Genomic DNA, 13117 nt, shown 5'->3' with positions numbered 1-13117 from the left:
AAGCCCTAATCGAGAAGCTCTGGGGTGGAAATGAGATTCTGTATTGAGTAACAGAATGATTACAGCAAGGGAAACCGGATATGCAGCATCTATATATCAGTATACCTGAACATTGTGCTAGGAGATTCATATTTGTCTTCTCACAATAGTCCCCATAACTCCCTAAGGTGGCTATGATCAGCCTCAGCTTACAGATTCCTAAGTGGATGCTCGAAGAGTTTTCATAACCTGCCTAGGGCAGGGCTGCCAGGAATCCTGAGCAAGGTTGTTGGCTGGAAAGCGTGCGTCCTTTCCTCTCCTCTGCCCACCACCAAGCAGTGGGCTCCAGCTCTGTGAACACAGAACTTATGTGGCCTCTCCCCATCTTTTAAGATAGACCTGAAGCATGCCGTCAGTCCCTCATCACAGGACAGTGGGAAGGTGACCGAGTCTGGCCTCAAAAGACCTGGATTTGAGTTCTAACTCTGTTATGCTATGTCCACCAATAATTAACCTCACCAGAAGACAAAAATGATAGCATTCCACTGTTCTTTTAAGACTCATCCTTACAAAAATTAGTGTTTACTAAGTTAAGTCAGGGTAGCCAAAAAAAAGTAAAAGCTCTAAAGGAGAAATATTGGTTATTACGAGAAGGTCTTAAATAGCTACTTTTCTTCTTTTTTTTCCTTTTTTTTTTTTTTTTTGAGACAGGGTCTCACTCTGTCACCCAGGCTGGAGTGTAGTGGTGCCATCTCAACTCACTGCAACCTCCGCCTCCCAGGTTCGAGCGATTCTCGTACCTTAGTCTCCCGAGTGCTGGGATTACAGGCGTGAGCCACCGTGCCCAGCCAAACAGCTCTTTTTCTAAGGCTAGCTGCAGATGAGGATGTTCATACTGTTTACTCCAGCATCCTTGAAGGTATGTTGAAAACAAATCACTGGAAACAAAACCATGCCTGCAAACATGCACTGCCCTGAGAGGGAGGCAGCCTGGGGGACACCCAGCTCCACGACAGAGCAACACGCCCAGCTCACTTCACCTTTCTGTGCTCCAGGGTCCTTATCTTGGGTAAAATCTGGAAAACTAGCAGTCCCCATTGAGGTTAGCTATTATCATCTATAGCAAGCACAAGCTCTAAACACTTGGCCTCCTGAAGTGCTGGGACTACAGGTGTGAGCCATGACGCCCAGCCTCCAATATTATTGGAATAATTTTTTAAATTACAGTGATTAGTATACCACAATGCTAATTCATTATTTACTCATTAAAAATAATGGCAACAATTATGTTAGAAAACAGAAAAAACAGGCCAGGCATGGGGGTTTATGCCTATAATCCCAGCACTTTGGGAGGCTGAGGTGAGAGAATCACCTGAACCCAGCAGTTTGAGACCAGACAGGGCAACATAACAAGACTTTGTCTCTACAAAATTGTTCAAAACTGGCTGAGCATGGTGGCACATGCCTGTAGTCCCAGCTACTTGGGAGACTAAGATAGGAGGATCATTTAAGTCCAGGAGGTTGAGGCTGCAGTGAGCCATGATCTCACCACTGTACTCCAGCCTGGGCAACAGAATGAGACCCTGTCTCAAAAAAAAAGAAAGAAAGAAAGAAAAAAGGAAAAAGAAAAAATGTGCTCATGAGGCATTATATTAAAATAGTACAAACAGGTCAGGTGTGGTGGCTCACGCCTATAATCCCAGCACTTTGGGAGGTCGAGGCAGGTGGATCACCTGAGCTCAGGATTTCAAGACCAGCCTGGCCAACATGGTGAAACTCCATCTCTATTAAAAACACAAAAATTAGCCAGGCATGGCTGGGGGTGCCTGTAATCCCAGATACTCAGGAGGCTGAGGCAGGAGAATCACTGGAACCCAGGAGGCGGAGGCTGCAGTGAGCCGAGTTCGTGCAACTGCATTTCAGCCCGGGCAACAGAGCAAGCCTCCGTCTCAAAATAAATAAAATAGCACAAATACACACATTTGTTTACTGATATTCTTTCTAATGTTTCAAAAGGTTTCACGATTTTCTAAAATGTCATTTTAATTTAATTACAGAATGTTTCAAAAGAGCATGTTTACAGCTCCTCCCAACAGAACATCCGACTCAGAAACCTGTACTTGCAGTTCTCCTTAAAATAAAAGGAACACTATGTATTGCAAGATATTTAATGTGTATCTGTACCACCTATAATTTATTCCATAAATTACTATAATTTTTGATTAACAAAAGGAACTAAATCCAAAATACAGATATGACAGACTATAAAAAAGTCATGATTAACAGTGAGTAAATAAAATATAAAACAACTTGGTCATAACGCAGCACAGGAATATGAGGGGGCGCAGTGGCTCATGCTTGTAATCCCAGCAGTTTGGGAGGCCAAGACGGGTGGATCACTTGAGGTCAGGAGTGCAAGACCAGCCTGGCCAACATGATGAAACCCTGCCTCTACCAAAAATACCAAAAATTAGCCGGGGATAGTGGCATGTGCCTGTAATCCCAGCTACTTGGGAGGCTGAGGCAGGAGAATCACTTGAATCTGGAAGGTGGAGGTTGCACTTAGGCGAGATTGTGCTACTGCACTCCAGCCTGGGCAACACAGTGAGACTCTGTCTTGAAAAAAAAAAAAGAGAGACAAAGCATTGACAAAAGAAACAAACAGGAAAAAAATAGAAACCTTTGCAAGGTCAAGGGAAGTTCAGGGTCCAGGGAAGCAGTCCACGATCATGTTAAGATTTCCGGTATTTATTTTATCACTATATTAGATATTTGTACTTCATTCTGAACCTTAGTATTCTGTTTCACTGCATCCTTTTTGTCACTCAAGAAATCTTTAATGAATGGTCCAGCAGAAGTTATCATCTAATTTAGGGCTCCAGTGCAGGGTTTCTCACATTCAGCACTATAGACATTTCGGTCCAGGTCATTCTTTGTTGTGAAGCTGTCCTATGTATTGCGGGATGCTTAACTGCCTCCCTGGCCTCTTCTCTCTAGATACCAGTAGCAACCCCTTAGCCACAATCCCTCAGACAACCAAAAGTGTCTCCGAACACTGACAAATGTGGCTGGAGTAGGGAGTAAAACTGTCCCTAGTTGAGAACCATTATGTGAATGTCAACATATGAAGATTCATCTCAGTTTATTGGCATATTGTTGTTTTAAACCAATGGGGTGATCTTAAGGCATTTCTCTCTTACTAACTTTTAAACCTATCCAAGGCTGTATGCTACACATTTACAGTTTAGAGAGAACTAAATTGAGACATTTTCAAATGCCTTCCCGCCCAAGGGCCCTGGCTGCTCTCTATTGAATGCTTGTCCCACGCAGGTCCTAATCATCCCTCAAGTCTTGTTAAGGCCTTAACTGCAAAGTCCCTTGGGAAGCTTCTTCCTGATCCCAGAGCACGAGCATGTCAGCAATCCCATTGTATGCTCTCACAGCACGTTGTACTCTTACTTTGTGGCAACTACCATAATTGCAATTAAATAATCACTTTTGTCATTATTAATGTATCCTCCATTTCAGCAGAAGTCATAGCAATCTTGTTGGCTCATGCATCCCCAGGGCATTAAAAGAACTGTTGTGGCAGCACGGTGGCTCACGCCTATAATCCCAGCACTTTGGGAGGCCAGGGCGGGTGGATCAAGGCGGATGGATCATGGTGGTCTGAGGAGTTTGAGACCAGCTCGACCAATACGGTGAAACCCCATCTCTACGAAAAATACAAAAAATTAGCTGGGCATGGCTTTGGGCACCTGTAATCTCAGCTACTGAGGGAGGAGAATTGCTTGAACCCAGGGTGCAGAGGTTGCAGGGAGTCGAGATCGCACCACTTCACTCGAGCCTGGGCAAAAGAGCGAAACTCCATCTCAAAAAAAAAAAAAAAATTTTATCACTGGCCAACATGGCTCCTTTATTACTAGTAACAAATTATTCTGCACTTCACATGCAATCAAAATACAATGATATAGACCATGGCTTAAAGATAAATCCCTTAAGGCAAAATCATGACTAAGAATAGACTTTGAGCATTCCTTTTTGTCTTTGGTTAACAACAAAACCTATTTATGAAAAGACGAAAATGGTGGTAAGAGGAACAATACGGTGTGCTTCATTAGACAGCAATGAATGAGCTGAGGAACAGAATGGATATAACTGGGGACATCTTTCCAGTTTTTTGACCTATTTATAAGCACTATTTTTTTTTTTTTTTTTTTTTTTTGAGATCGACTTTTGCTCGTCATCCAGGCTGGAGTGCAATGGTGAGATCTCGGCTCACTGCAACCTCTGCCTCCTGGGTTCAAGCAATTCTTGCGCTTCAGACTCCCCAGTAGCTGGGGTTATAGGTGCCCACCACCACGCCCAGCTAATTTTTATATTTTTAGTAGAGACGGGGTTTCACCATGCTGGCCAGGCTGTTCTCAAACTCCTAAGCTCAGGTGATCCATCTGCCTAGGCCTCCCAAAGTGCTGGGATTACAGGCGTGAGCCACCATACCTGGCTAATAAACACGAATTTTAATACTGTTTATTCCACAGAGCATACACCATATTATATTACTTGTTTTTTAAATGTCTGATACCCTGAAATATATTTAAATTCCTCAAAGGGATGCATATTCCTGGGTCCACAGATGAGTTTCAGACTGTCTGAAGGACCTTGACATTTTACGTAGAGACCTAGAAACACTTTCTAGGAACAGGGTCCGTAACTTTTTTTTTTTTTTTTTTTGAGATGGAGTCTTGCTCTGTTGCCCAGGCTGGAGGGCAGGTGCGCAATCTCGGCTCACTGCAACCTCCGCCTCCCAGGTTCAAGCATTTCTCCTGCCTCAGCCTCCTGAGTAGCTGGGATGACAGCCGCATGCCACCACGCCCGGCTAATTTTTGTATTTTTAATAGAGACGGGGTTTAATAGAGACAGGGTCTCAAACTCCTGACCTTGTGATCCGCCAACCTCGGCCTCCCAAAGTCCTGGGATTACAGGTGTGAGCCACTGCGCCTGGCTGGGGTCCATAACTTTAATATGATTCTCAAAGGGTGAGTTTAAGACCCATAGTCTTATATGGTTTTATTTAATTTTAATCATCTAGGGATATTCCCACTGTGTTTGGTCCATCCTTTAGGAAGAAAAAGAATAAAGTTTTGCTTACTGATTTCCTCTCCTGTTTCAGTTCCTGAACATAGCGTGCCAAGTCCACAATGATCTGTGATGCCATGTTCTCGGAGATAACTTCATGCTGCCCCGCGTAATCATTCATTTCGTTCAGGGTGGAAATGAAAGCTTTACATGACGTATACCTATGGAACAGAACACACGCCACTCCGTTTCACACAAGGCCACGTTCATTCATATTCTGCTTTACACCAAGAAACTATTAATTAAAATCAGGTTAATTGGCATCACCTCCCATAGGATCCTGAGTATTCATTACACATCGAGTCTTCTCATCAAAATGGCTCAGAATTAATTACAATGGAAACACTTTTCATTTTGCAAAACTGAACCGCTCCGCATAATGTGATATTTGGCTTTGTTAATACTTAGCCAAGGTATAATCCACAATTCATATACATGCTATATGTACTAATGTAAAGGATATTTAGATATACATTAGAGATACAATATTTGAGCTGTCTGTGTTAGGATGCCTTAATTGCTGACTGAAATGGACATATTTCTTGGATGAATGATTAGCCTAAGAGGGACTCCTGATAGGGCCAAACCAAATCAAGACTCTAGAATGCAGATTCCATACTTCCTGTTTTTGCTTAATTACATTCTAAAGTTTTCCTAATTACTTTAATTGAAACAATCTGGCATAGGTCTAGTGATTCCGTATAAGAAAAGTTAATTATGTTTTTATTGTTCTCTCCTCCAATTTAAAAACTGACACAAAATGAATGGGAAATGCAACTTATTTTTATAGACATGTATTTCTCCTTTCTGTGTGTAGTCACCAATGGCATGTGTCTATTACAAGACAATTTTCAATGGTAAACATACTTGTATTCTTCTTCCTCCTTCGAGTTCTTTTTAGGTTGGTACTTCTTTGAAAGATTCCTAAAATAAAAATGCAGACATGTCAGCTTTACATAGAAAGATAATTGAGAAATCAGGAATGAAAGATAACATTAGTGCTTTTGTTACAAGTTTAAAACAAACAAAAAAAATGTCCACAGCTGAAATCCATTTCCTTCAATCTTTCAACATGTGTGATGAAGCTACTGTTATTAAGAACGTGTACAGCTTTTCATCTTTTGTCTCAAAGGCAGAGCGAATAAGAACAGAATTATTTAATTGGAGAGGACAGACCATGTGTAAATATGCAGTGGCTTACACAGGGAGTCTCATTCTGTTGCCCAGGCTGGAGTGCGGTGGCATGATCTCAGCTCACTGCAACTTTCGCCTCCCGGGTTCAAGTGATTCTCCTGCCTCAGCCTCCCGAGTAGCTGGGACTACAGGTGTCCGCCACTACGCCTGGCTAATTTTTTTTGTATTTTTAATAGAGAGGAGGTGTCACCATGTTGGTCAGGCTGGTCTTGAACTCCTGACCTCAAATGATCTGCCTGCCTTGGCCTCCCAAAGTGCTGGGATCACAGCTGTGAGCCACCGCGCCCAGCCGTTCAGTGGCTTTCATTTGTAGCACTGAGCTGTTTTTCTTATCAGGCCACCATTCTCTCGTGGTCATCCTGAGTTGGGGCATTATTGCTTCAAATCCAAGGAAAACTGTGTCCAAATGTTTAAATTAAAACATTTAACACTGGCTGGGCACGGTGGCTCATGCCTGTAATTCCAGTACTTTTGGGAGGCTGAGGCAGGTGGATCACCTGAGGTTGGAAGTTCGAGACTGGCCTGACCAACATGGAGAAACCCCATCCCTACTAAAAAATACAAAATTAGCTGGGCATGGTGGTGCATGCCTGTAATCCCAGCTACTCAGGAGGCTGAGGCAGAAGAATTGCTTGAACCCGGGAGGAGGAGGTTTTAGTGAGTCGAGATTGCGCTATTGCAGTCCAGCTTGGGCAACAAGAACGAAACTCCATTAAAAAAAAAAAAAAAAATCAGAGTTTAAGGGCATGTTTCTAAGGCTGTGTGGCTGCTCTACCAGTGAGCACATGAAAACCACCTGTGAATAAGTCTTCTTGAAGGAAGTCGAGACAATATTTTGGGGGTGTTGATGCTAAGACATTTAATTAGAAAAACTTTTTTTTTTTTTTTTTTTGAGACGGAGTCTCGCTCTGTCGCCCAGGCTGGAGTGCAGTGGCAGGATCTCAGCTCACTGCAAGCTCCGCCTCCCGGGTTTACGCCATTCTCCTGCCTCAGGCTCCCGAGTAGCTGGGACTACAGGTACCCGCCACCTCGCCCGGCTAGTTTTTTGTATTTTTTAGTAGAGATGGGGTTTCACTGTATTAGCCAGGATGGTCTCGATCTCCTGACCTTGTGATCCACCCATCTCGGCCTCCCAAAGTGCTGGGATTACAGGCTTGAGCCACCGCGTCCGGCCTTAATTAGAAAAACTTTTAACCTGCCTAGCAGGTTTGCATTGAACACATTCAGACTGGCCAAAATCATCCTAGTTTCCCTTCCTAATCTCATCTCGAAGTTAAGAATCTAAGTATTTTTCTTTATATTTACAAATAGACACAAAAACTAAGAGGTAATCACATAAAAAAAACCCCTCACTAACACTGGTTCTACTGACTGATTTCTCCTGGGTCCTGGCTTTAGGTGACTGTAGTTAGAGAAACAGCCATAGCATGTTTTCTTGTTTGTTTGAGACAGAGTTTCCCTCTTGTTTCCCAGGCTGGAGTGCAATGGCACGATCTTGGCTCACTGCAACCTCGGCCTCCCAGGTTCAAGTGATTCTCCTGCCTCAGCCTCCCGAGTAGCTGGGATTGCAGGCATACACCACCATGCCCAGCTAATGTCTGTGCTTTTTATTTTTAGTAGAGATGGGGTTTCACCACATTGGCCAGGCTGGTCTCGAACTCCTGAACTCAGTCCCCCAAAGTGCCACTGCACCTGGCCAAGAAATAGCGAGAGCATGCTGAACAGTAATCCACAGTAGGAACTCTCCATGTATCAGCAGCATCCCGGTCCTCACTTCCTAGTTAATTCCCTGTTGCTATTCCTCTTTATTATTTCACATTTTACTTTTATTTCTTCTACTTCCCCCAAATCTACAGCTGTGCCTAGAAAAATATGTGATAATGAATTTACAATTTTGATCATGGTGTGTTTTGCATACCAAGTGACATGTAGTTTCATCTGTAACAAATGCTACTAGATGATGGGAGAGGCCACCCACTTTAGTACAAAGGGCATTGCTCTGGGAATCAAGAGACCATGTGCCCGGACAGCATGACCTCAGCAAATGAGCCAGTCTGTGCTTCCCGTTCCTAATGTGCACGTCAGCAGGGGTTGGACGACATGACCTCCGTTGTCCTTCTTGTTTTGAAATTCTGAGGGACTAGATAACATCCAGTAGAATATCAACTGTTGCAATTATTCAAAAAATGGAGGCATGTATATATAATAATAGTTTAAAAGTTATAATTAGACCAACTGATGAAAGAATATAGTTAATTCAAGACTGAGATCATGTTGGCATACACGTCAATGTATCAACTATGACATGCTTTCTCTGCTGATACTGAGGATACATAGCAGAGTTTAATAATTCTAGATCCAAAAGAATGTGAAAAAGCAATAATTTCCTTAAAGAACATCCCTTGGAAAAAAAACAATGCAAAAAAGAGAAATATTGTATGTCAAAAGCACAGTACAGGTCTTTGAGTTGGATTATGATAACAATTACTCCTTAAAAGGTAGATGTAGTAAAAACACCACCACAAGGATCAAGAATGAAAGGGGGCCGGGCACGGTGGCTCACGCCTGTAATCCCAGCACTTTGGGAGGCCAAAGCGGGCAGATCACAAGGTCAGCAGTTTGAGACCAGCCTGACCAACATGGTGAAATCCCGTCTGTATTAAAAATACAAAAATTAGCTGGGCGTGGTGGCGTGTGCTTGTAATTCCAGCTATTCGGGAGGCTGGGGCAGGAGAATGGCTTGAAGCAGAGGTTGCAGTGAGCTGAGATTGTGCCACTGCACGCCAGCCTGGGTGACAGAGCGAGACTCCATCTCAAAAAAAAAAAGAAAGAAAGGGAAGTGTGCGCAAAACAGATGACTACATAATCAATGGGTTATTTTCCAAATATATTAAGAGCAGCACGAGCAGCACATATGGGTGGTTAGAGTACTGGAAAAGCCTAGTGGCTACATGTGAGATATTTCTAGTGCATGGTTTATTTTACAATTCATTGTTATTTTTTATTTTAATTTTTTTAGAGACAGGGTCTGTTCTGTCACCTGGACTGGAGTGCAGCAGCATGATCATGGCTCACTGCAGCCTTGAACTCCTGGGCCCCAGGGATCTTCCCACCTTAGCCTCCCAAGTAGCTAGGACTACAGGTACACACCACCACGCCCAGCTCACTTTTATTATTTATTTTCTGTAGAGACAGAGTCTTGCCATGTTGCTGAGGCTGGTCACAAACTCCTAGCCTCAAGCAATCCTCTCACCTCAGCCTCCCAAAGTGCTGGAATTACAGGCATGAGCCACCGTGCCCAGACTACTGCATGCTTTTAAATATTAATCATTTTGGCCAGGCGCGGTGGCTCAAGCCTGTAATCCCAGCACTTTGGGAGGCCGAGACGGGTGGATCACGAGGTCAGGAGATCGAGACCATCCTGGCTAACACGGTGAAACCCCGTCTCTACTAAAAAATACAAAAAGCTAGCCAGGCAAGGTGGCGGGCGCCTGTAGTCCCAGTTACTCGGGAGGCTGAGGCAGGAGAATGGCGTAAACCCGGGAGGCAGAGCTTGCAGTGAGCTGAGATCCGGCCACTGCACTCCAGCCTGGGCGACAGAGCGAGACTCCGTCTCAAAAAAAAAAAAAAAATTAATCATTTCTTCTGTTACCTATAACTTACAAATTGAAAATACTACTTATAAATTCACACCTCATATAAAAATTATTCCAAAATGTTAAATCCACATTTTCTTTGTGGCTTCCTTCCAGTCCTTAGCAGCCATAAAAATCAGGTAAGTTTTATATCTAGTTGAAGGAAGCCTTACTTGAGTCTGAATCTATTGATCAGGTAAAACCAGTACTCTTTATAGTTCTCTTTTACCAGTCAAATCCTAAACAGGATTAAATTAGATCCCTTGTAGGTGATACAGTGTAAAGACCATTGAGTTCTGATGAATGGGAATCACTTTGACAATACTGGCATATATAGCATTCAAAATGCTTCTTAAAAGCCCTAATAAATAATTCACTCTATAAATACCAGCATAAACCTAGAAGCTAAAGAGATCTCGAAGTGAACTTCATTTCTAAGGATATTTATCTCAGGAACTGCTACAAAAAAAGGTCAACTTTCCATTGCTGTTCTCTTGGGACAAGCTTTTTGCCCATTTGTATTACTGTTATTTAAAAAACGAACACGGTTCGTTTGGGCATAGTTGCTCATGCCTGTAATCCCAGCACTTTGGGAGGCCGAGGCAGGCGGATCGTGAGTTCGAGACCAGCCTGGCCAACACGGCGAAACCCCGTCTCTACTAAAAATACAAAAATTAGTTGGGCATGGTGGCACATATCTGTAGTCCCAGCTACTTGGGAGGGTGATACAGGAGAATCGCTTAAACCTGGGAGGCGGAGGTTGCAGTGAGCTGAGATCATGCCACTGCACTCCAGCCTAGGTGACAGAGCGAGACTTCGTCTCAAAACAAAACAATCAAACAAAACCCACAACAACACAACAAAAAAACAAACAAGCAAATAAACCACTTTAAAAAACTTTCAATTTATGGGGTCTTTCTGAGAAATGTGACATGTTTTCAGGTAGAAAATCTCAACTTGTTTTTCAGGTAGCCTAACTAAAAGGTAAAAGAAAAAATAAACATTCTTTTATAAGGATGGTGGATTTAGACCTGGCTGATTCGAAAACCCACAGGAAGGCTTTAAAAATTAATTACTCGGCCCTATTCCAGAGCCTCTGAAACAGAAGGTCCAGGGTGGGGCCCAAGAATGTTTTGTGTTTTCTTCACTCTTATTTTTTTAAAGCTCACCACAAGATTTCTGGATCAAGATGGCAGAATAAAATGCAGCCAGAGAATTGTGCTTTCCCAACAACAAAAGGTGAAAAAATAAAAGCCAGGAAAAATTTTAACAGCAGAAAACTAAAAAAAAAAAAAAAAAAAAAAAAAAAAAAAAAAAAGGAAGAAAGGAGTCTAACCTCAGTCCATACACTTTAGAAAGTAATGACCAAGAAGAGAAACAGAAAATTCTGGGACAGCTTAGAATGGAGCTGAATCCTTCCTCCCCATCACAGGAAGGGAAATAACGTCCACAAACCCTGAAAATCAACCCAGACAGAAGTAAACTGGGAGGTAAGCGCTCACGGAATAGTGCTGCAAAAATTCTGAGAGGAAGACATCTATGCTGAACACCCAAGGCCTTGGGCAGAAGCCGGGGCTTGCCCCGGGGAGGTCCACTTTCCATGCTTCAGGCTGAGTGCCCTGGGGGTTCACCCCAAACCCAGGGAGTCCACAGGATTAGGGATATGTGTGGGCTGTGTCCCTACCCAAATCTCAACTTGAATTGTATCTCCCAGAATTCCCACATGCTGTGGGAGGGACCCAGAGGGAGGTAATTGGATCATGGGGGGTTGGTCTTTCCTGTGCTATTCTCGTGATAGCGAATAAGTCTCACGAGATCTGATGGGTTTATCAGGGGTTTCCACTTTTGCTTCTTATTTTCCCTTGCTGCTGCCATGTAAGAAGCGCCTTTTGCCCCCAGCCACGATTCTGAGGCCTCCCCAGCCATGGGGAACTGTAAGTCAAATTAAACCTCTTTTTCTTCCCAGTCTCGGGTATGTCTTTATCAGCAGCGTGAAAACGGACTAATACAATTAGGAAAATCTTTGACCTAATGGCGTAAACCCTGTAACAGAACCTCTAACAAAGTTTCAGAAGAAATGACAGAGCTCAGAGTCTCAAAGCCAGGCCCTTGCCTCACCCCGACTCTACAAACACCTGTCCTTGGCCTTCAGCAAACCAAGCAGAACATACAATACCCCAGCCTCAAGTGGAACTCCAAGGGAAAAACCAGTGGCACCAGAAATGGAAGGAAGCGTGGCAAGGAACACTCACCTACACTCCATCAGAGCAGACGGCACCGGTGCGGCTCATGTTAGAATCGAACACACGACCGGTGTTGGCCTAAGACCTTTACGCTCTTTACCTCATTAAGCCCACTCAGCAACCTTATAAGGTGAGGATGAAGATGATGATTATTCACATTTTACACATGAAAAAGATGAAACAAGGAGAGTAATTTGACCCAATTCCTACTGCTGTTAAGTAGAAGAACCAGGATTACATCCCCGGCATTGGGTCTCTTGAGTCTGAACTCAACCACTTCACTAAAGTGCCTCTATTAAACAGAAGCCAGGTGGCCAGGGGCGGTGGCTCATGCCTGTAATCCCAGCAGTTGGGAGGCTGAGGTGGGTGGATCATCTGAGGTCAGGAGTTTGAGACCAGCCTGGCCAACATGGCAAGACCCTGTCTCTACTAAAAATACAAAAATTAGCCAGCCATGGGCTGGGCGTGGTGGGTCATGCCTGTAATCCCAGCACTCTGGGAGACCGAGGCGGGTGGATCACCTGAGATCAGGAGTTTGAGACCAGCCTGACATGGTGAAACCCCGTCTCTACTAAAAATACAAAATTAGCCAGGTGTGGTGGTGGTGCATCCCTGTAATCCCAACTACTCGGGAGGCTGAGGCAGGAGAATGGCTTCAACCCAGGAGGCGGTGGTTGCAGTGAGCCAAGATTGCGCCATTGCACTCTAGCCTGGGCAACAAGGGCAAAGCTCCATTTCAAAAAAGAAAAAAAAAAAAATCGCCAGGTGTGGTGGTGTGTGCCTGTAATCCCAGCTGCTTGGGAGGCTGAGGCAGGAGAATCGCTTCAACCCAGGAGCCGGTGGTTGCAGTGAGCCAAGACTGTGCCATTGCACTCTAGCCTGGGCAACAAGGGCAAAGCTCCGTCTCAAAAAAAAAAAAAAAAAAAA

At 43.7% G+C, this 13117-nt stretch overlaps 1 protein-coding gene across 4 annotated transcripts in view; it reads right to left on the bottom strand.

The window, feature by feature from the left end:
* FNBP1 (formin binding protein 1) overlaps positions 1–13117 on the bottom strand; it is a 162995-nt gene that overhangs the window by 85980 nt on the left and 63898 nt on the right. For all 4 annotated transcript variants that reach the window (XM_023216952.2, XM_023216953.2, XM_023216950.1 and 1 more), the window contains exons 3-4: positions 5986–6042; positions 5132–5279 (exon numbers count right to left, since the gene is read on the bottom strand). In XM_023216952.2, the coding sequence (XP_023072720.1) occupies positions 5132–5279; positions 5986–6042 (205 nt within the window). The remainder of the gene's footprint in view (positions 1–5131; positions 5280–5985; positions 6043–13117) is intronic.

This window comes from Piliocolobus tephrosceles, chromosome 14 (assembly GCF_002776525.5).
Source record: "Piliocolobus tephrosceles isolate RC106 chromosome 14, ASM277652v3, whole genome shotgun sequence".
Lineage (NCBI taxonomy): Eukaryota > Metazoa > Chordata > Mammalia > Primates > Cercopithecidae > Piliocolobus > Piliocolobus tephrosceles.
This window is presented reverse-complemented; position numbering and strand designations above follow the sequence as displayed.